At 41.3% G+C, this 21635-nt stretch overlaps 1 protein-coding gene across 6 annotated transcripts in view; it reads left to right on the forward strand.

Moving 5' to 3' along the window:
• The window catches only part of Ap3b1 (adaptor related protein complex 3 subunit beta 1), a 214871-nt gene that overhangs the window by 186859 nt on the left and 6377 nt on the right, over positions 1-21635 (forward strand). For 5 of the 6 annotated variants that reach the window (XM_060385579.1, XM_060385578.1, XM_021654248.2 and 2 more), the window contains exons 25-26: positions 7653-7750; positions 12663-12801. In XM_060385579.1, coding sequence (XP_060241562.1) covers positions 7653-7750; positions 12663-12801 — 237 coding nt within the window. Of the gene's footprint in view, positions 1-7652; positions 7751-8905; positions 8943-12662; positions 12802-21635 lie in introns of all 6 variants that reach the window. The other variant, XR_009592381.1, reaches the window with a different exon arrangement.

The following is a 21635-nucleotide window of genomic DNA, read 5'->3' on the forward strand; positions in this document are numbered from 1 at the left end:
AGATGACTCTCCCCTAGTCCACTGATAGGGCAGGTCCTCTTCCCCTTCCATCTGACCCTAGCCAATCAGGTCTCATCAGGACTGACTGCATTGTCCTCCTGTGTGGCCTGGCAAGGCTGCAGCCTCCAGGGGGAGGTGATCAAAGAGCCAGCCACTGAGTTCATGTAAGAGACAGCTCCTGCTCCCCTTACTAGGGAACCCACTTGGAGACTGAGTGTATGGGCTACACCTGAGCAGGGGTTTTAAGTCTTCTGCATGCATGGTCCTTGGTTGGGGTATCAGTCTCTGCAGGTCCCCCAGGGCCCAGGTTTTTTTGTTTTGTTTTGATTTTGTTTTTGTTTTTTTTGGCTCTGTGGGTCTCCTTTTGGAGCTCCTGTCTCCTCCAGGTCTTTCTATCACCCCACAGAGGTTTTTTTGTTTTGTTTTGTTTTGTTTTTGTTTTTTTGGCTCTGTGGGTCTCCTTTTGGAGCTCCTGTCTCCTCCAGGTCTTTCTATCACCCCACAGAGGTTTTTGTTTTGTTTTGTTTTGTTTTTGTTTTTTGTTTTTTTATTTAGGCTACAGGAACATTTCCTTTGGCATTGTCATGGGTACCAGTAAAATAGAATTGAGAATTTAGAAATTGTATCTTGAGGGGGCTTTCAGGTCACTTGGGGAAGAACACACTTTCTGTAAATGGTGTGAATTGTGCCTTGGGAAGCAGTTAGAGAGCTTCCTCCATAGATCACTCCTGAATAAATTAACGATTGTATCTTCAAAACTGTAAACATGTTAAGTAGAGACCAGGGAAATATTCTGAGACTGTTTGTAGGCAGGAATCTTAAAAGCAAAATATATCCAGAAAAAAAAAAAGGAAAATTATTTCATTAAGAATGTAAAATTTGGGCTGGTGAGATGGCTCAGAGGTTAAGAGCACTGTCTGCTCTCCCAGAGGTCCTGAGTTCAATTCCAGCACCCACATGGTAGCTCACAACCATCTATTACAAGATCTGGTGCCCTCTTCTGGTGTGTAAGTATGTAGAACATTGTTTACATAATAAAATAAATAAATCTAAAAAAATTAAAAAAGAATGTAAAAATTTTCTTACGTTAAAGAAACAGTAGGAGCCATAGTTAGGGAGTAGAAAACACCGGAGCATCTGGAACAGAGAGGAGTTCAGTAGGCCAGATAAATAAGGACTCACATAATGTGATTAGCATGCAATCAAAAAGTGGACGAGGAGGCAGCTTATAAAGAAGGCTGGAGAGCTGGCTGTGTGGTTGAGAGCGCTTGCTGCTCTTGCAGAGGACCACAGGTCTGTACCTAGCCACATCGTGGCTCACAGCTACCTCTAGGTCCAGTTCTGAGGACCTGACACCTTTCCGTCTTCCATAGGAATCAGACACCCGGAGGGCACATGCACACTCATGCAGGCAAAACCACTCACACACACACATTTTTTTTTAATTTAAAAAAGAAAATAAATGCAAATTGCAAGTAAGCATAAAAGGATGTATAGCATGCCTAGGATTTGGGGAAAATAAAAAATTGAGATGTTTCACCTATTATTGACTAAATTTCAAAATAATTATAATATCTGGTATTGCTGAGAAAGGCAGAGAACATTGTGTACTTCTTGTACCATGTATGATTCTTAAACTGTCATCGCTTTATTAATTTGACACTTTCTATCCAAGTGCTAATACTCATTGTTTTTACTTGAACAATTTCATCTGTAGAGAAAAGCAGTTGTGTTTGATTAGAGAAAGATCTGTGATCCATCTGGATCTTATATGTAAGTTTTGAGTCCCTGTGATGCATTGTCCTGGATGTTTTATTTCATGTAATAGTTAAAACTATCTCTGAGGGGTTATTACTCTCCGTAGACAAGGACCTTGAGTCTCAGGACCAGTAAGCAGCTTGCACACTCCATCTCTTCTCTTACTAAGACAATTTACCAATTTGGATCATAGGCATCTGTGAAATGGGGGTGTATGTGGGTTGCGTGTACATCACAGTTAAACACACAACAAGTAAATCTTACCTAACATTAAACTGTTGTACCATCCAATTCTGTGTAGCTTAGTTGTATTGAGCTATCGTGATAATACTACTTTATTTGTCTGGTCATCTGATAGGTTAACATCTCACCAGTCCTTATCTATGTTGAGATATGTATGAGTAGAAAAGGACATAGTGATTTCTCCATGTTAAACCAAAGGAGATGTAAAGAGAAGGGGAGATAAGGACAATCTGGGTCTGGCAACATGTTGTGTGAGCCAAAAGCCTGAGTTTGATACCCAGAACCCACATAAAAGTGGAAGGAAAACTCTACCTTCTAAAGTTATCCTCTGAGCTTACCCATTTGCTATGACACATGTCTCCCACCCACCATACACACAGATACACACACACAAACCCATCATACATACACTTAAATTTTTAAATTATTCTTTTTTAAATTTTTTATTTTATTAATTATACTTTATTCACTTTGTATTCCCCCATAAGCCCCTCCCTCCTCCCCTCCCTATCCCACCCTCCTACCCCCTTCTTCACACATGCCCCTCCCCAAGTCCACTGAGAGGGGAGGTCCTCCTCTCCTTCCTTCTGATCCTAGTCTATCAGATCACATCAGGAATGGCTGCATTATCATCTTCTGTGACCTGGTAAGGCTGCTCCCCCCTCAGGGGGAGGTGATCAAAGAGCAGGCCAATCATATTATGTCAGAGGCAGTCCCTCTTCCCATTACTATGTAACCCACTTGGACACTAAACTGCCATGGGCTACATCTGTGTAGGGGTTCTAGGTTATCTCCATGCATGGTACTTGGTTGGAGTATGTGTCTCTGGGAAGACCCCTGTATTCAAATTTCTGGTTCTGTTGCTCTCCTTGTGGAGTTCCTGTCCTCTCCAGATCTTACTATTTCCCACTTCTTACATAAGATTCCATGCACACTGCCCAACAGTTGGCCATAAGTTTCAGCATCTGCTTTGATAGTCTGTAGGGCAGAGCCTTTCAGAGGCCCTCTGTGGCAGGTTTCTAGCTTGTTTCCTGTTTTTTTCTTCTTCTTCTGATGTCCATCCTCTTTGCCTTTCAGGATGGGGATTGAGCATTTTAGTCAAGGTCCTCTCTCTTGATTAGTTTCTTTAGGTGTATAGATTTTAGTAGGTTTATCCTACATGTCTATATGAGTGAGTATGTACCATGTATGTCTTTCTGCTTCTGGGATACCTCACTCAGGATGATCCTTTCCAGGTCCCACCATTTACTTGCAAATTTCATGATTTTCTTATTTTTCATTGCTGAGTAATATTCCATTGTGTAGATGTACCACAATTTCTGCATCCATTCTTCAGTTGAGGGGCATCTGGGCTGTTTCTAGCTTCTGGCTATTACAAATAAAGCTGCTACAAATATGGTTGAGCAAATGTCCTTATTGTGTACTTGAGCCTCTTTTGGATATATGCCTAGGAGTGGTATGGCTGGATCTTGAGGAAATGCTATTCCTAGTTGTCTGAGAAAGCGCCAGATTGATTTCCAGAGTGGTTGTACAAGTTTACATTCCCACAATGAGTGGAGGAGGGTTCCCCTTTCTCCACAGCCTCTCCATCATGTGTTGTCACTTGAGTTTTTCATCTTGGCTATTCTGATGGGTGTAAGGTGAAATCTCAGGGTCATTTTGATTTGCATTTCCCTAATGGCTAATGACGTTGAGCATTTCTTTAAGTGTTTCTCTGTCATTTGATATTCCTCTACAGAGAGTTCTCTGTTTAGCTCTGTTCCCCATTTTTTAATTGGATTACTTGGTTTGCTGCTTTTCAGCTTCTTTAGAAACTTAAAAAAATCCCACTGAAATCAGGGACAAGGCAAGGCTGCCCACTCTCCATATCTCTTCAACATAGTTCTAGAAGTCCTTGCTAGAGCAGTAAGACAGTTGAAGGAGATCAAGGGGATACAAATTGGAAAGGAAGAAGTCAAATTATCACTATTTGCAGATGATATGATAGTATACCTGAGTGACCCCAAAAACTCTACCAGGGAACTCCTACAGCTGATAAACACCTTCAGCAAAGTGGCCAGATACAAAATTAACTCAAAAAAATCAGTAGCCCTCCTGTATACAAAAGACAAAAAAGCTGAGAAAGAAATTAGGGAAACAACACCCTTCACAATAGCCACAAATGACATAAAGTACCTTGGTGTAACCCTAACGAAGCAAGTCAAAGACTTGTATGAAAAAAATTTCAAGTCTCTGAAGAAAGAATTAGAAGAAGATATCAGAAGATGGAAAGATCTCCCATGCTCGTGGCTTGGCAGGATTAACATAGTAAAATGGCCATCTTACAAAAAACAATCTACAGATTCAATGCAATTCCCATCAAATTACCAACACAATTCTTTACAGACCTGGAAAGAAAAATTCTCAACTTCATATGGAATAACAAGAAACCCAGAATTGCTAAAACAATCCTCTACAATAAAGGATCTTCTGGAGGTATCTCCATTCCTGATCTTAAGCTGTACTGTAGAAAAACAGTAATAAAAACTGCATGATACTGGCATAGAAACAGAATGGTGGATCAGTGGAACTGAACAGAAGACCCAGAAATAAACCCACACACTTATAGCCACCTGATCTTTGACAAAGATGCCAAAACCATACAATGGAAAAAAGTTAGCATCTTCAACAAATGATGCTGGTCTAACTGGATGTCTACATGTAGAAAAATGCAAATAGATCCATACTTATCACCCTGCATAAAACTAAAGTCCAAGTGGATCAAAGACCTCAACATAAAACCAGACACATTAAATCGGTTAGAAGAAAAAGTGGGGAAGAGCCTAGAACTCATTGGTACAGGAGACAACTTCCCGAACAGAACGCCAACAGCACAGGCTCTAAGAGCAATAATCAATAAATGGGACCTCATGAAACTGAAAAGCTTCTGTAAAGCAAAGGACACCGTCATCAAAACAGAACGACTGCCTACAGATTGGGAAAGAATCTTCACCAACCCTTTATCTGACAGAGGGCTAATATCCAGTATATATAAAGAATTATTTAAAAAAAAAGAATAGCTGTAAAGAGAATGAAACAAATAGAAAAGAAGGCAAAGCAATAGGAAAGAAGAAATGAAGTAATGATAAGCATGGTCCCTAAACTACCTCACCTTCCCCATTCTAAATGCTCTTTGACCCATAGAGGCAGCATGGTCCAGCAGAATAAGCCTGGGCTTTGAGGCAGGGACCCTGGGTGCACAGTCCAGTGCACACTGCTGCTTACAGTTGTGTGGCCCTGCCTGTACTGGTTAAATTCTCTTGGGGTTTTGGCTTTGAGTGTTGTGGCACTCAAACCTAGGGCCTGCACATGCCAGCAAGCACTCTACTGCTGAGCCACAGCTGCAGCCTTCTCCCATTGCCAGTAAATTTTGTATAACAGAAACTGCCTCTTAGAGACACTATTAGGATTTAGTAAGTAAAATATACAGTAAATGCTAGGAACACCTGCCCCTTACCCAGACTTCAATGATCTCTCAGCTCACTGGTTTCTTAGGTGCAGATGGAATCTATGCTTAAGAGATGGTTTGTTGTTGCTTTAAGAAACATTAAAACTGGACTAGAGAGATGGTGCCATGGTTAAGAGCACTTGCTTTTCTTCAGAGTACTCAGGGTCCATTCCCAGCACCCACATCATCAGCTCCAGGGCATCTGATGCTCTCTTCTGGCCTCCTGGATACCCACATGCATACACAAGAACACACATAAATAAAAAGGAATCTTTAAAACTTAGACCTTGAAAGTGCTTGGTGCTGGTTCTATGAACAAAGTGTGCGTATACCTCTCTGACCATGCTTATTATTATACTTTGGAGAGTGCAGAGATGGGATGGCCAGGATTCCAGGAAACAGCCTTGAACTGGAGAGCTCCATAGAAAACTGGGATGGGTGGGCATGCTGTATATAGAGCCTGCTCTGTGCGGTGGTCCTCATCCATAGGCTTGCCTGGCTGCCCTACATTCCTAAAATGCAGGCTCGGCAGAAAATTTCTCCTCCCTTCAAAACTGTTAAGCAAAGCAGCCTGGGCTGCACCTTTCCCCATCGCTCTAGTGCCCTGATGGTCACTCCACTACACAGGAAGTTTGTCTTCATCCTACTGGACCTGTATTAAGATCCAGTCGCACTTTAAATTCCCCAGATATTTATACAGTACATAAGAGCACAGCTTTGTTCAGTAAATGTTTCTTGGGTGTACACATAAAGAGGTTATACTGGTTTGCCTTGAACAATCCATGTGTGGAAAGGTGTAAGTAGCTTACACTATAGAGTATCTTGGGCAGAGGGGTAGGGTGAGTAAGTTTGTGCTACATTTGTCTAGAATGCATTAGGTTTGGCCCCAAGCACTAAGAAGAAAACAAATCAGTAGTAACAGAAAATATAAGTAGGTTTTATGTTTCTTCTGTCAGCCCCTACTTCACCTTACCTTAATCTAATGATACATTGTATCTGTAACACCTATCTCCCAAGTCACTGTAGCCTTGCTCATTGGGATCTAGTGGGACCTGAAAGGAATAATCCCTCTGTAGACAGCTCAGAGAAGCTTTTGTTTTCCTGCCTCAGAAAAAAGAACAGGTTTGATTGGCTCATTTATTCACCACAGCTTTACCATGTTCCCTCTTCAGCTGGAATGGAGACATTGTACCTGGAGATTTAGCAGCCAACTGGCAATCACGAGGAAAGCCAGCATCCTGTGGATGGTGGAGTGGAAAGCTAGGGGAATCTGGGCCCTTGAGGGTTTCTTTAAGCCACATAATGAGCCTGTGTCTGTCACTCTAAGACATGTATTCTAGACAACAAACACCTGCTTCTCCAGCAACCCTAGCTGGGGTTCCAGGTTCTCTACAGCCAAGTGCATTCCTAATGGGGGTGCTCATCAGCCAACCTCAGCTGCATTCCCACAGTATATCTGGAAGTTTTTATTAATAGGAATAACATAAGGTTTAAGAAAGCAATTGTACTCTGTATTGTTCTCCATTAACACTAGAAACAGTGATTTTCTTAAATTTGTCACATCCTGTCAGTGAAAACAACTTTTCATGCCGGTGAATGACACAATTAGAAGAGAACATTTTCATGTTATATAAAGGAAGTTTGGATCTGGGACCTGAGTTGGATCCCCTCAAGACACATAAAGGTGAAAAGAGAGAACGGACTTCACAAGTTGTCCTGTGACCTCCACACTTGGGCATGTATGTGCGCAGTGCGCTTGTACACACAGCTTAAACCCGGTAGATAAATAACAAAAGCCAGATATGATGGCAGGAACCCACAATCTCTGTGCTTTGGAGGTTGAGGTAGGATCAGAAATGGAAGGCCATTCTGGATTACAGGAGACCCTGTCTCGCAATGCGAAACAGACTGAAGAATAAAGTGCTGAGGGTGTGGGGATGTGGCTCACTGTGTGGAGTGCTCGCCTCATTCGGGAAGCCTTGGGCTCTCTTCAGTGCATGGAGTGAGCATGGTAGCGCAAGCTGGAGTGCACCATCCCGGAGGCCGAAGCGGGAGGGTCGGAAGTGCAAGTTTCACTGTTTCCTGTGAGACTGTACACTGTTTAAAAGTACAGATTTTTTTAACCATTTGGTCATCTTCGGGTCTTTTGTTTTTGTTTTTTTAGCACCAAGGATGATTGCTTCAATGTGAGCATCCAGCCACCTGTTGGGGAACTACTTTTACCTGTGGCCATGTCAGAGAAGGACTTCAAGAAGGAGCAAGGTGAGAGGTGACTACAGTTTGCTAGGAAGCTCTGCACTAAACAGTATACGTACGCCTGTGCTTCCAACCCAGCCCTAGGAGTTCCACTTCTGCCTAGCCATTGACAGTCCTTTGCACACTCTTGCCATTTTTTTCTAAAGCGTGCACTCATACTTTAAAAGTACATGTCTATGTGTATTCCTGGCAGCCTGGGAAATGAGTTACTACGTCTTTAAAATAACAGATTGATCCTTAATCAGTTGTTCAATTCTGAGAGTTGTTTTTAGCCCCACAGTATGCTCATGTGTGTTGAATTCCAGGAATTGGAGCCTCATTGATGTTGCACCACTGTTAGCCTTAGGTCTGCATTTGTCTGGGCTCTTATAAAGCTGGTTTCCCTCTCCTCCGAATGTGTTTTTCCAGATTCACAGTAACACACTTTGCCCTTCAGAATAAAGCCATAATTGTACTAGTGAAATACCTCTATTTTCTTTTGATCGGATTCTATTAAAGAAATACTTTGACGAAACCAGCTCTGAAAGATTTTAAATACACACCAAAGAAAATATGCAGCAGAATGCAGCTGCTAATATTGTTCTTGCCCAGACTCAAGCATGCTTTCTAATAAAAGTGAGGGACCTTTTATGTATGGATTTTATATGTTTAAGAACAGTGTTCATAATGGGAGGGTTTATTTAAAGGCTGTTATCAGCAATGTGTAAAAGTTTACGTGAGCCTAAAGAAGTTTTCCCTTTGGAGGGCATATTCAAAGATCCTTTTATGTGGAAGCCATCCAGTCAGTTCCATCCATCTTCCAGGAATTACTGCACACACAGAACTCCCCAGTTATGAAGAGGCTGTGCTTCCTGGCACTGGGTGATTGTCTTGTCGAGTGTTTATTTCACATCAGCCCTGACTGTTTGTGGGATCAGAGACCTGTTCAAAGCATCCCACCATGGAGACCTCAGACAACACAGTCAGTGTAGAATCTGCCCCTGCCCCCACCCCTCAGGCCTTGCCAAGTGCTTTTTAAAAAGGAATAACTAAATTCAACTTTGCATTTGTCTTTCTAAAAGTTGAGTATTGCTGTAGAAGAAATTGTCTTTGTGGCTTTCTTTTTCCAATGACAAACAAATTGATTCTCGTGTTTGCTATTCTGCCCTTTGCTGGCTAAAGCCTGCCTCTCTGCTTTACATCTGCTCAGCAAACCAAGGTGAGTGGCGCTCCAGGAAGGAAGGCGCCGACGGCAGGGGATATCCTGCTTTCGGGGTGCAGCTTAAATCTACCCCAGAGATTACTGCATGCCCTTGCTTTCCTTCAGCTTCTGTTTAGAATACTTGTGATTTTCATCAGATGTTTTGTACTCTGCTGTGACTGAGGGATTTTTCGCTGACTAGCCATACAGAACCACAAGTGCACAAGAGAGGCTCACGTGGAGAATAGCCGCTGTCCTCTGTGGGCTTGTTGCCAAAATTCCTTTTTCTTCTGCCATTTTACTCCTATGGTTGTTGATTATTTGTCTGAATAAATCTGGCAGCTGTTTGCTATGTTTAATAGAGCAGAAAGGCTACTCTGAATAAAGCTATTTGAAAATGTGTTTATATGAAGTATTTGTAAATCCTCGAAGGTCTCTTGGCATTTCTGTATCATTCTCTCTGTCTTCCTGAATTCATCCTTTGATGTGGGACTTGATTCTGGCAGATTTACCACAGGCTTTCTTAGTACCATCTTTTTAGTTACGGGTTTCAGCGGGTGTGGTAATGGAAGTCTCAGTCCATAACTTCACACTCGGATTTGTGAAACTGCTCCAGGAAAGGATCTGACCTCTCACAGAAGATCCCTTAAAATGGCTTGCCAGTGAGATATCCTAAACCAAAATGAAAAATCACTTATTTGTATTTTGTCAGTGTAAAGTTCTAGAAGGTGAGATGCAATTCAGTTGAAGAAGTGTGTGTGTATGTGCTACACACTAGCTTTAAAACCTGTTTCTATTTTGATAAATACAAATAACATAATTAGTATCTCATTTCACAGGACATATGTTTTAAGACTCAAAAAGTACATTGAAAAATTATGAAGAAGAAACAGGAAGAATTTGGTTCCATTTTACTTGAACAAAAGTATTTTTTTATTTTATTCCAAAACTGGAAAGTATGTACAGTATTAGAAGTGTCTTAGCAGACATGCTACATTCATATGTCTTAAAACTAAAGCTTTATTTCAAGTATACTCCTAGATCCGTCGCTTTCTCTAAGTTGTGGAACATCCATGGTCAGAACGACAGAAGTGGAGGCCAGGTCCTCAGTCAGATTCAGCTGTCCTGTGTATTGAAAGTGCTAGAGTATTCATATTATTGAGCTTTCACTGAAGTGTGATATATTTGTTACGAGTTTGGAGCATTACAGTTAGTTAATGGGCTATGTGTGAGAGCCTTTGAATACTATAAAGTGTACTGGAAAATGAATTTAGTTTCTTCAGACAGTATTCATTTCAGAAGCCTCAGGCCAGTGGTTTATTCCAGGCTGCCTGCTTTCCATCATTCTCCTCCTGCCACTTAAACTGCAAATCTAAAATTTAGAAAAATCTTTTTAAGTAAGATTTCATTGCATGTCATGGTTTTCATTTTAGCTATTAATTACATTCAGTGAGCCTAAATTAAGTCTTGTCTGATAGCTTGAACAAAATGTTGTTAGGTTACAGTGAACCACAGCCTTTCCCTCAGACGGCTTCAGAGTACTCCCCTGCATCTTTACTCGTATATATGTGTGTGGGCAAACATTAATGATCACCATGGTACATTTTTTTTTCTTGTTAATTCAAGAATACCTGATACGTTTTCATTAAGCAAAACCTCTGGTTTAAGGAACCTAAAATGCTTGCCTAATTTTATTGTGATTTATGCATCCATCTTATGGGTTCCTAGCTCGCAAGATGCTAATTCCTTAAATGGTCAGACATTCGCTATTTTCTGGCCCTTAACTACCACAAGCAATCATATTTGATGCCCCTTAATTAGAGTACCTTTCCCTTTCCAGGTTCCTTTCCACCTCAGCAATCGAGACAATACATTTGCTTACCATGCTGCTCTCCTAAGTGTGCTTTTGCATGTAAATTAATCTTGATTCAGTTTACACTGTCATGCTGAGTGGTACAAATTGCCTATAACAATAAAACAGCATGAGTTAAAAATAAAGGGGGGTGGAAAGGCAGATTGAACGTGTGCCTTACTCGATAGGATGTTACTTTGCTTTATGCCAATACATTAGCTGACGATAATGAATCTTCTGTTCTGAAAAGCATGGTTTAGTTGATTTTTTTAATTTTACTTCAATGGAGCAGTACCTTGTCTTTTATAGAACAAGTTAGACAAACCATTAATGACAAGAGTGTTAAGGTTAAATATGAAGCAATGCATTCACTTCTCTGAGTGCTATCCATCTTTCCATTTACAGGAGCTTGACAAAAGTACTGGCTTTGTGCAGCATTTCCTTTAATTACATGCTGCGGGAAACAGGCTTTTAACATAAACATAGTTGCATTCATTTATTCAGCGGTTGCTCTTCAATAGAGCTTAATGGAGACGGTTTAAATCCTAAATGAGCACACACATCTCCTGGCAGTCTTATGTCAGCCTCTGTGCTTCACTTAAAAGCAGTTTGGCTGCTTGTGTACTTGTTAAGGCTTCTGCCTAATGCTCCAGTTAACCGGCCTAAGACAGAACATAGTGTTCCTGGGGCTTGAAAGCGGTTACTAAGCGCGCTCCTTGTTGGATGTAGATGGCTCTGGGTTTAGGACAGGAACAGGGCTTTTGCAGTGTTGTTAGCCTGTAGTGTCGCTCTGCTGTTGACCAGGGGGCTTTTGAATTGTTCAGATTTCCTCTGCAGTAAAGAACTAAAGTGCATATAGGCTTGAAGGTTAAATAAGAAGGACGGTGTATGTTTTTTGAAAACATGAAATCAGAATTTACCATTTTCATAAATTATCTACCATTTTTATAAATTGTCATAAAATGTCTCAAAGTTGTGTTTAATAGACACCATTAGTGCTCATCACTTAACATCACAGATGCAAATGGGTGTGGCTTTTACTGACATTATTTTGGTTTTTAGCCCAGGTACTAAATTTCAATATTTTCCGAGTTTGGTATATTACTGAGTTTGTTGTCTAAATATTTCCACAATCAGCTCTAATGTTAATGGTTTGCCTGTTGTTCACTGTGGGGTTTGTTTATAATTTGGCTTCACTTAGTTTCTTTTCTGCTATTATTTGAAATGCCCTGGAATTTAGAATTTTGTGATTTACATTTTTCCTATTGTCAAACTTCTCGCTTCAAAAATTCCCATTTGTGTCTTTGGCTCTAGTTCTGTTCACCAGACAAATGGCTTTATTGTTGAATGTAGCTTAGAGCATCAGTGTTCTAGAAGTGCATTGACTGTTGAATGACTTCTAGTCATTGCTGCCATCACAGAGCTGTCACTTGGAAGCCACTCATCAGGTACCACTGCTGGGGCTGGATCACTGAGTTTGTTGTCAGACAGCATGATGCTAATCTTGGAAGGAACAGGATAAATAGCTAATGATATTAAGAAGTAAGTATATAGCCACGTAAGAGCAAAGCAGTTTACATGACCCTGGTTAATTTTATTTAGAGTTCTTGGGTTCCATCCTGTGCTAGTTAAAGTCAGATTTATAAAGAATGCTCTTTTTGTTTTTTTTTTTTTTTTTTTTTCAGCATCTTAGGTATTTTCCTACATAGTAAAGATTTTTTATCTTCTAAACACTGGTATCATTCTAATGTTATGTACTTAATACACTAAATTCTAAAGTAGTGTCTATCCCTTTCACTGAAGAATGGTAAAGTTTGTAAGCTTAGAGCTGTTCAGATCCCTTTTTCAACAAGGCCAGCTGAATGGAACCTCCTTCGCTGTTACAGGAATGCTCACGGGAATGAATGAGACCTCGGCTACAGTCATCGCTGCACCACAGAACTTCACCCCCTCCATGATCCTCCAGAAGGTTGTAAATGTTGCCAATGTCGGCGCAGTGCCTTCCGGCCAAGATAACATACACAGGTGGGCCTACTGATCTGTGGTGTGGGGAGAACTCGTGTATTTATAAGCATAACTTTTAACCCATTGTGAACTTTGGCGGTAATAACCACATTGCTCTGGTGGTCTTCTTGATTGTGGGTTTGAGGCAAAGCCACATCCCCTGTCACAGCACCCTCCTGATGCTAGCATGGCTGCTTCTAAAGGATGTTCCAACAACAGCTATGATTTACAATAACATTTCTTAAGATACCTCTTTGGAGGCGGTTAAGAATTCACTGTATCTTTCTAGATTTGGGTTTCTAGGGAACTTTGCTCTAACAGTAGACTGGGGCACCAGGCACCTCAGAGTCAGCCTTCCCTGCAGGCTCTTCCCTCAGGCTGCTTCCGGTTTATAAAGGGCTGCTAGGTAGCCAGCAGTCCATGTGCAGCTTCTGTGCTCACCCCGAGCACCTCCTAACCCCATGAAGCCCAGCACTCAGGTCCCAGGTCCTGAGAGGCAGTGGCAAGGGTGGCTTGTTTACACTATCCTGATGATAGCTGCACCTTTAAGTGAAGGATAGGAAGAATCGCCGCTTACCCGCATGTTGTGAGCTCAAAGGAGTGATCACAAGCTGCATCATGGCACACTTTCGCCATGCAGATACGTGCACGCTGTATTTGCTCTGTCCTTTCTCATATAGTCACCAGTTACAGAAGTAAATCTGGGCTCAAAAGGCAGAGCATCAGGCCTGTTGTGTTTTGCTTGTCTTCTTCAGTGGTGCAGAAACAGTAGAGGCTCTGTGTGAAGCAGGCCATAGGTGGTTTGGCTGTGTAGACCTGCTGTATGAGGCAGGTTATGCATTCTCCTTATGGGCTTACCTTTGCCACTTATTCAGAAATGGGGAGAAAGCTAAAGCAGGGGCTGAACTAAAATCCCGTGACGGCTACAGAAGAATGCAGGCCTGCTCTCAGCAGAGCTGAGAGGCCATTGTTCACAGCTGCCTGATTGCTCTGTGCTCTGTGGGACAGAATCCAGTGTGTGTGCTACTCAGAAAACACATGTGCTTTATTTTTATGTTTGTTTACAGCAATTCAAGGGGATGGAATGTTAGGTAAATTGGTCTGGAACACTGAGGTTTACCATCTTAATTTGTAAGAAACTATGTCCATCTCAGGAGGGAGGGTGGGGATTAAAGTAAGCAAATGGAAGAAAAGTCATCACTCCAGCACCAAAATGCAAACTCCACCGTCTGTCAAGTAATGTTCGACAGGAGAGAAAGGGAGTCTTGGTTCTGAGTTTTTCTGTCTGATTCCCTGTTCTTCCTCTTGTACAAGCAGGCTCTCCCCATTGAGCTGTCTCAGCCGGACTACTTCCTTTTGCTTTCCCGTGGGTTTTCTCTAATATTTATGACTTCCTGGAAACATGAAAACTCAACAATGCCATTGTCAGGTTTACCTTCTGGCTCATTGGGGAGTGTTCTGTCCGCTCGAGAGCCTCAGCATACTGTGGGCTTCAGCACCCCCATATGAGCAGGAGACAGGATGGTTGTCGCTCTTGCCCGACCTCTGCTTTACTTTCTGTGTTTGACTTTAGGTTGTGCTTCTTTCTCTTTGGAAAACTAGGTGGTCTGCAGATTTTTATTTCTGAGATGTAAAGAATTAAAATTACCTTCTTAAATTAATCCAAATAATATGAAATGTATGTTACTTATCTAAGATGGAAGAGCAACAAAGGTTTTTTTGGTTTTGTTTGTTTGTTCCCCCCCCCCCCCCCCCGACTACCGACAGAAATAGACAGTTTATTACAGAAGAAAAAGTCATGCCTAGGAATGGAAGTGGACTGGATTGCCAGGACAGGTCTGAGATCCAAAAGCGAGCTTTATAATTTTGATTATCAGAAATTTCCTGAACCTGCTCTGAAGGTTTGCAGCCTCCTGCCTGGTCAAATGACTTTAATTAAAAACCACAGTCAGTGCTCCATTATTATTGCTAATGCAAAGGAGGCAGATAACTCAGAGCCACTTACATGTGACTTTAGTGCAGATATAGCACTCAGCCGTAATATGCTCCAACCTCATGTACCAGGATCTCATGGTGCTTTTCTGTTTCGCTGCATCATTAATAGCCTGGCTTTGGGCTTAGCCTGGGGAGGAGAGTCAAAGGGAGCAAAATGTCTGTGTAGACTTAATAAACTGTGCTGTCCTAACTTGTCTACTACACCAAAAAATGTTTCATGTGTTGCAAAAAAAAAAAAAAAGGTTATATAATGCCCTAAACATTTTTAAGCCTTTCATGCCATAAGCACCTCATCATTGTATTTTTTCCAATCAAATTGATTGAATTTATTTTGCTTAATCACCTAACATTGTCATTCTTTCAGTGGTTTATAAAACCTATACCAGTGCTTTTCTTCATTTCCCTTAAAAGAAGTAACAATTGCTGATGACAGTTTGACGTAAATTGACAGTTTACTCATTTTTTGAGCCGTGTTTCGTCAAGACTGTAGTGTTTGCTCTGTTATCCCACGGGAAGTCGTTCTTTTCTCCAAGCCTAGACATCGTCTGCTGATGCCCTTGAAAATCCTACAAGGCTTTTAATGACTCCCGTACTTTTCTCCAAGAGCTTTTTTGAGTTTATGAAAGACCCGGGCCAATCACACTCTAACATTTCTAAACAATAATTTATTATTTTTAAAATACCAAGCATGGAAAGCATTTGACTGTTAGTACTGAAGACAGTAAATTTTGTTATATAACAAAATGGCATATGTTCTCCTTAATTTTCAATATTGTTTCTTTCTTCCAGGATTTTAAACAATGTCATTGTATCTTCCTAACCAATCAATGAATAAAATTCTCATTGCCTTGCTTTGAAATAGTCTAGTCCTACAGCTCCCCCAAATTTGAATATTTTTGTGTTAAGTACCAATTTTTAAAATGTGTAAGAGTTCCTAAGAAGAGTAAACCTCATTGAATTTGTAAGGGTGTGCAACAGTATGAAGCGGGAGATTTCATTGAGCAAGGACCTGTCATTTCCACAGTAATACCCTCACTAAGAAAGAGGTAGCTGGCCCTGCTAACGTAGACTTGTAACGTAGCTACGCAGGGGCTGAGACTAGGGGCTAGGAAGTTCAAGGCCTGCCTCAGCTTATGAGTGAGTTCAAGATCAGCCTGGACAGTCTAGTGTGAGACTGACTCTAAATAGAAAGTAAAGCACAGGCTGGGAATGCAGCTGAGTCAGAGCACTTGCTGGGGATTCATGCTGCCCAAGGCTCCTCCAGTACTGTGAGAAAAGAAGGAGAGGCGGGAGAAGGACAAGTATAAGTTGTATGGGTTTTACAGAACTCATTTCAACGACATCTCCTAATTAGTTAATATTTTTGAAGATCAACTGAGGAAGTGTACCCACCTTTAGATTGTGTGCTATTTAAATGGGATTTTCCTGAACAGCTGGTAGAACCAGGAAGCCTGTGTACCATGGACCATCTGACAACTCCGTCTTCCTTACTGCTATTAGGAAAGGTTCTGGGAGAAGAGCCTTCGCAGCCATCTTAGTGAGTGGCCAGCCAGTGTTCTAGCCTCTGCTTTCCAGGTCACAATTACACTTAGGAATGGACAGCGCAGGAATGAGAAGTTCTGCTAATACTGCCAACATCTACTAAAAATGTAGTGAAGTAGCTTTCTTTCCTTTTGTAAAATGTATGAGGTACACTGTGCATTGGAGGAGTCTTAAGTCAGAGCTACAAAGGTAATCCACGTCTGTGTGAGTCTGTGTGAGGCAGGATGGCCAGTATTACTCGTGTCCAGTGTTTCTAAGGAAGGCTTCTGTGGGCAGTGTTAGGCCTGAGGTGCCATTGCTCAGCTGGACTGCAGATAAGTGATACTGTACCCAAACCCAAATGTCCATCTGTAATGCCCCAACCTCTAAAGATTTTCTCTGAAAAGAACTAGCTGGGAGATTGTGTGACACAGGCGAATGTGGGCACTCATTCGCCTGGAACTTGTGTGAGACGTCAGCATGGCAGGGACCAGCCTGGGATCTGCATGTATGTTCCCAAGTCCACAGCTTGGGGTGGCCCTGGGTTACCTAGTTAAGGAGAGCTACGTGACATACATAAAACTACTATATTTTCCACTGTTTGATTTTTTTCAAAACCAGATCAGTCAGTAAGGGATACTAGAGGGTGAAGTGCATATGGAATCCAGGCCGCACACATGCTAGCAGTATCAAGCTGTGCTCTGCCGCTGAAGCTGCCCTTTTGCCCCAGCTGAGCAGTTCTACAGGCTCTTTTGTGAGACCCCCATTAGCTGCAGCCAGGCCTGTAAAGCAGTCTTTGGCATCGCCACCAGGTTCAGTTCCAACATTTGCATCAGTATTATATATCTAGGTCTTTTCTTGTCATGTCACGGACAGCAGGTTTATCCAGTGGCCATAAACTGGGAAATGTGATATTTGGGTGCAGGCGGACGTCGGTGCTGCCATGAGTCTTCGGTGCTTAGCTGTCCAGCTAGGTGGTTGTAGACCCTCTGTCTTTATTAGCGCACATTCACTGCTTCTGTTCCTTTTCCCGTATGTATTGGTTAGGGTTCGTCTTCTGTCTACACTTTTTTAATTTTAAATTTGTTGACATATACACCTTGTAGATAGTATCGATCTTAAGATAAGTGGTACACTATTCTTACTCTTGAGGCTAATTAGTAAGAAAGCCAGGTGTTCTAAATTAAATAGTATATCCATGACAGTCTTGGTCACTGATTTATCAATACATATTAATGTTTATTTCGGGCTTAAAATTAAATCTTTCTAAAGTACGGGTACAAATCATTTTTTTTTTTTCTAGCCTTAAGCTCATCCCAGTAAGTCCTATTACCATGAGATCCTCATGAGTCTCTCATGGACGGTCACCTCTCGGTGAGGGGCCCAATAACTGCCTTTCTTTCATCCTTAGGTTGATTAAATTTGGGATAGTTTATGGGGGTTTGTTCTGTTTGCTTGTTGTTTGGTTTCAGTTTGGTTTTTTGCCTGGTATGGTTGGTTGTGGGTTTTTTTGTTTTGTTCTGCGATTACAGCCTTGCCTATCTCCTGGATTGGCCTGGAACTTGCCTCAGCCTCGCAGATGCTGAGATTATACGTGTAAGCCACCATGTCTGGCACCAGGGTACTGTTTTTGTTTATTGATTGTTTTCCTTTCTCATAGAATCTTTAGATTTAAATTCCTTGTGTTCTTTGAGGATGGTAATGGAAGGAAATTTGACTTAGCCTGTGATACTGTCTCTGTGCACACATTTCAGAAGTTCTGAGACTACTGCCAATCCTTATTTAATCTGTCCTGAAAAAAAGGGTTTATACAAACATTTATTGATGTAATGAGAGCCAACTGGGTCTTTTCTCCAGTCTGACACATTTTTGAGTCCACCGGAACTGAGAGTTAGGAAAACATAAGTGACCGGTGCCTCTTTCGCGGACAGGCGGCTGTCCACTAGAGGGCAGCACTGCTTTTGAATAAGCTTTCAAACCTTAAGGCCCTCAGAGCAGAGTCTCATTTGAAAGCAAATGCAGACCTCTGTTAATTTTACACAGAAAGCCAGTGTAAATAATTCAGGCATAACCAGAATACATAGCTGATTTTTCCTTTAAAACATTCTGTATTTAACTTTTGTTTCATTTCTCCATTTGTAATGTAATAATACCCTATAATGCTGCAGTTTATTAAGAATAAATAGATGTTTTCATATTAAAAATAACGATGAGAAAAAAGTATTGTGGGCTGACAGTTATGTCAGGGATCAGTGAGAAGGGGGAAATTGGCTTTACTCTTGGTTTCTCTTGTGAACAGTGTCTCGACCCACACCCCACCAGGCAGGCAAACCAGAAAGGCTGTGGAAGGATGGGCCGTTGCATTTTCTTTGGAAAGGCACATAAGTTTTAGCTTTTCTGTATGCAGAATGCATCCCTGAGCTGGCGGGTTGGGTGATTTTTACACTACCTCTCGTGGTTAGACTAGGAATCTGAGTTCTAATGGAAGCTCGTTTCTCCTCACTCTTTTCACCTACATGTTGAGACATGCATCCCCAGTGTTCCAGGTCAGTTTTTAAAGCACTTGTCTTGGATAAATAAATACTCTGAGTTTTAATCTCCTGTGATTGTTTTCTTCCCATTAGTAATATAGTGGACTGATCTTGAAATACAATTTTATAGTCATGAAATAGAATTCTTTGCAACATATAGAATCTCCATCTGTTTAAAATGTCCTACTCTATTAAGCCAAGGCAGTAAAGATTTACAATTTTGAATCCTTTGGAAGATAATGTTCCAAATCACACGCTTTAGTATTGATGTTTAAGACCTCATTCAAGCCAGCCTTTCTTACATATAATGATTGTGCGACTTCATTACACATTTGTCAACTTTGGACTAATTATTTTTATACAGCTAGGGCAGGGCAGTGCATCGTGTGGTCGTCTTTCTTACTAATAGGATTCTGTCTGCTTCAGCAGGCAGTAATTGAAGGCTTCATGTACAGAGCCGGGGAAAAAAAAGTTTTAGCCTGAGTGGGCCATTGTCACAGTTTCTGATAACCAGTAGAACAGAAAGCAGGAGAAAATTGAACTTAGAATAGAAAAATCAGAGAGCAGGAAGACTATCCAAGAGAAGAAGAAGCATGTTGTCAGGCTGTTGTTAGTCAGCCAGTCTGCCTCTGTGAAAGGAGCTTATGTGTGTGGGTGCGCTGAGGTGGGCTCAGCCTCTCAGGGAGACTTGCATTCATTCATGTTCTGCTGTTTGCCTTTACTCCTTAGAACAATTCAGCTGTGGTGCTTCCTTTCTTTGGGTGGGGGGGGGGGGGGAATGTTTATGGTTCAGAGCCAGTGTTTCACAAACTTAAATGAATTACAGACAATATATTTATTCAGAATTTGTTGTTATGTACCAGTTTTCTTTTTCCAACAGTAGTTACCAAATAACTTTTTAAAAGGGTAAAAAGTTTTCTTTTGTTTTGTTTTGTTTTTTCTCACTTAGGTCACAACAAGAGCTTATTTGGCCTTTTTCTTGAATCTTAAAGATTCAGCAAAGATTAAAGGTCAATTGCTAGAGATAGCGAGTAAGACTTTTAGTAGAATGGCGTGCAGATACATCCCGGCAGTTCTGCTTCTCAGCCAGTGATTATAAACAGTGAGTGCTTGGTGTTCGGATGAAAGGAAAAACAGCCAGACGCTGTCCTCTTACTAACACAGAGCCGTTGGGCACAGGCAGTGCAGCTCTGCCTGTTGTCACACTTGTCCTCACTTGTGGTTCCCAGATTGGATTGCTCTCCCAGCATCCCCTCCCTGTTACAGCGTCACTCAAAAAGATTTTATATTTTTCATTACTGGTGACTTTGGAAGGAATAGGTAGAGGATAATTTTTTAATCTCTTAGAGCAAGGATTAAAAATATGACAGAATTAAGTAAGGATGCTTTGACTTACAGAATATTCAAAGTAAGCATGTAATTTTGAATGGAAAAAAATCTTAATGTTTCTGGCATAATGATAGGTTATACACATGCTCAGTAAATTGAAAAAAAATAATCTGACTGTTAAAAACAAAATCTGAGTGTGCTTTTACATCTGTTGATAGACAGTATGTAACCTGGATTTACAATGTTTTGGTGTGATCTCATGTTGTGCCACGTATTGGCCCTGTGTCCCAGGTACATGGCTCCAGATCTGTGGGCCTTGGCCCTCATCTCTGTCAGTCCCCTGCCTTGGTGGGTCAGATGAAATTGTGTAAGTACTTAGCCACCTCTAGTCACATGGTACAAACAGTAGCTATTGTGTAGTGGTCAGAACTTCTGCCTCCTGCAAAAATATGTCACAGTAGGACCTTGGGTGTGACCACGTATTGAGGACCTGCTGTCACCCATCAAATTTAGCTTATATTTACAATCAGGGTTTCTAGCTCTTGCTTATTGACTAGTATTATTCCCATAACTATAAATGTATCTAAAACGTAGCCTGTTGAGAATTTAAATAATTAGTAACTTTGGGGAGTGGTTTTGCCAGTTGTAATCATGCCATGTTCCATTTCAGTTAAATCCATTCGTTTTGAACTGTGAAGTGGGTGTGTCGGAACATCTGATTTCCTGGTTTCTGCTTTAAAGCATAACTTGCAGCCTGTGTGCTGCCTGGACACAGCAGCCTGCATCAGGGACAGCAGCGTGCGCTCGGTTGCTAAGGTGCTTGCTTTAGCGCTTCGCCACTGCAGTCTAAGCAGACGCCTCTGCTTTCACGCTCCTGCTCTTTCAGGCACTAGGACTTTTGTAACAGGATTTGAAAAACATTCCCAAGATTTTAATCTCTGTAAACACACTGACATTTGTCTTTGCCTAGTCGGTGTTATTGTGACATTAGCTCTTTAAGATTTTAATGGAAGAGAAATAAAATGTGCCTTGGGGCTATGTAGCCCTGAAAGTCAAATGGTGCTTTGTGTTCTCATTCAGGCATAGTCTTCTCTGAGGTCCCAAGGCACAAATGTTAAGTAAATAAAGGGACTAAAGAAGACTGTTGTTCATATAACTGTATGGTCAGAAATAGAGACCACTGTTGAAATATTTGTTGAATGAATTACAAGTATGGTGACCAAATCTATGGGGAAAGTTGAGTAGATGAATGGGAGTATAGTCATTGTATTCTTATAACTAGTTTAGCAAACTATAGAAATATCTTTCTCCTGTAAAGCTAAGCAGCCTTTAAATCTTAGACAAGGAGGCTGGGGAGGTGGCTCAGTAGAGATCACTGATCTTCAGAGGTCCTGTGTTCCAGTTCCCAGCATCTACATTGGATAACTCACAACTGACTGTCTTTAACTACAGGGAACCCCACCCCCTCTTCTGCATTCT

This window comes from Meriones unguiculatus, chromosome 6, assembly GCF_030254825.1.
Source record: "Meriones unguiculatus strain TT.TT164.6M chromosome 6, Bangor_MerUng_6.1, whole genome shotgun sequence".
In the NCBI taxonomy this organism is placed as follows: domain Eukaryota; kingdom Metazoa; phylum Chordata; class Mammalia; order Rodentia; family Muridae; genus Meriones; species Meriones unguiculatus.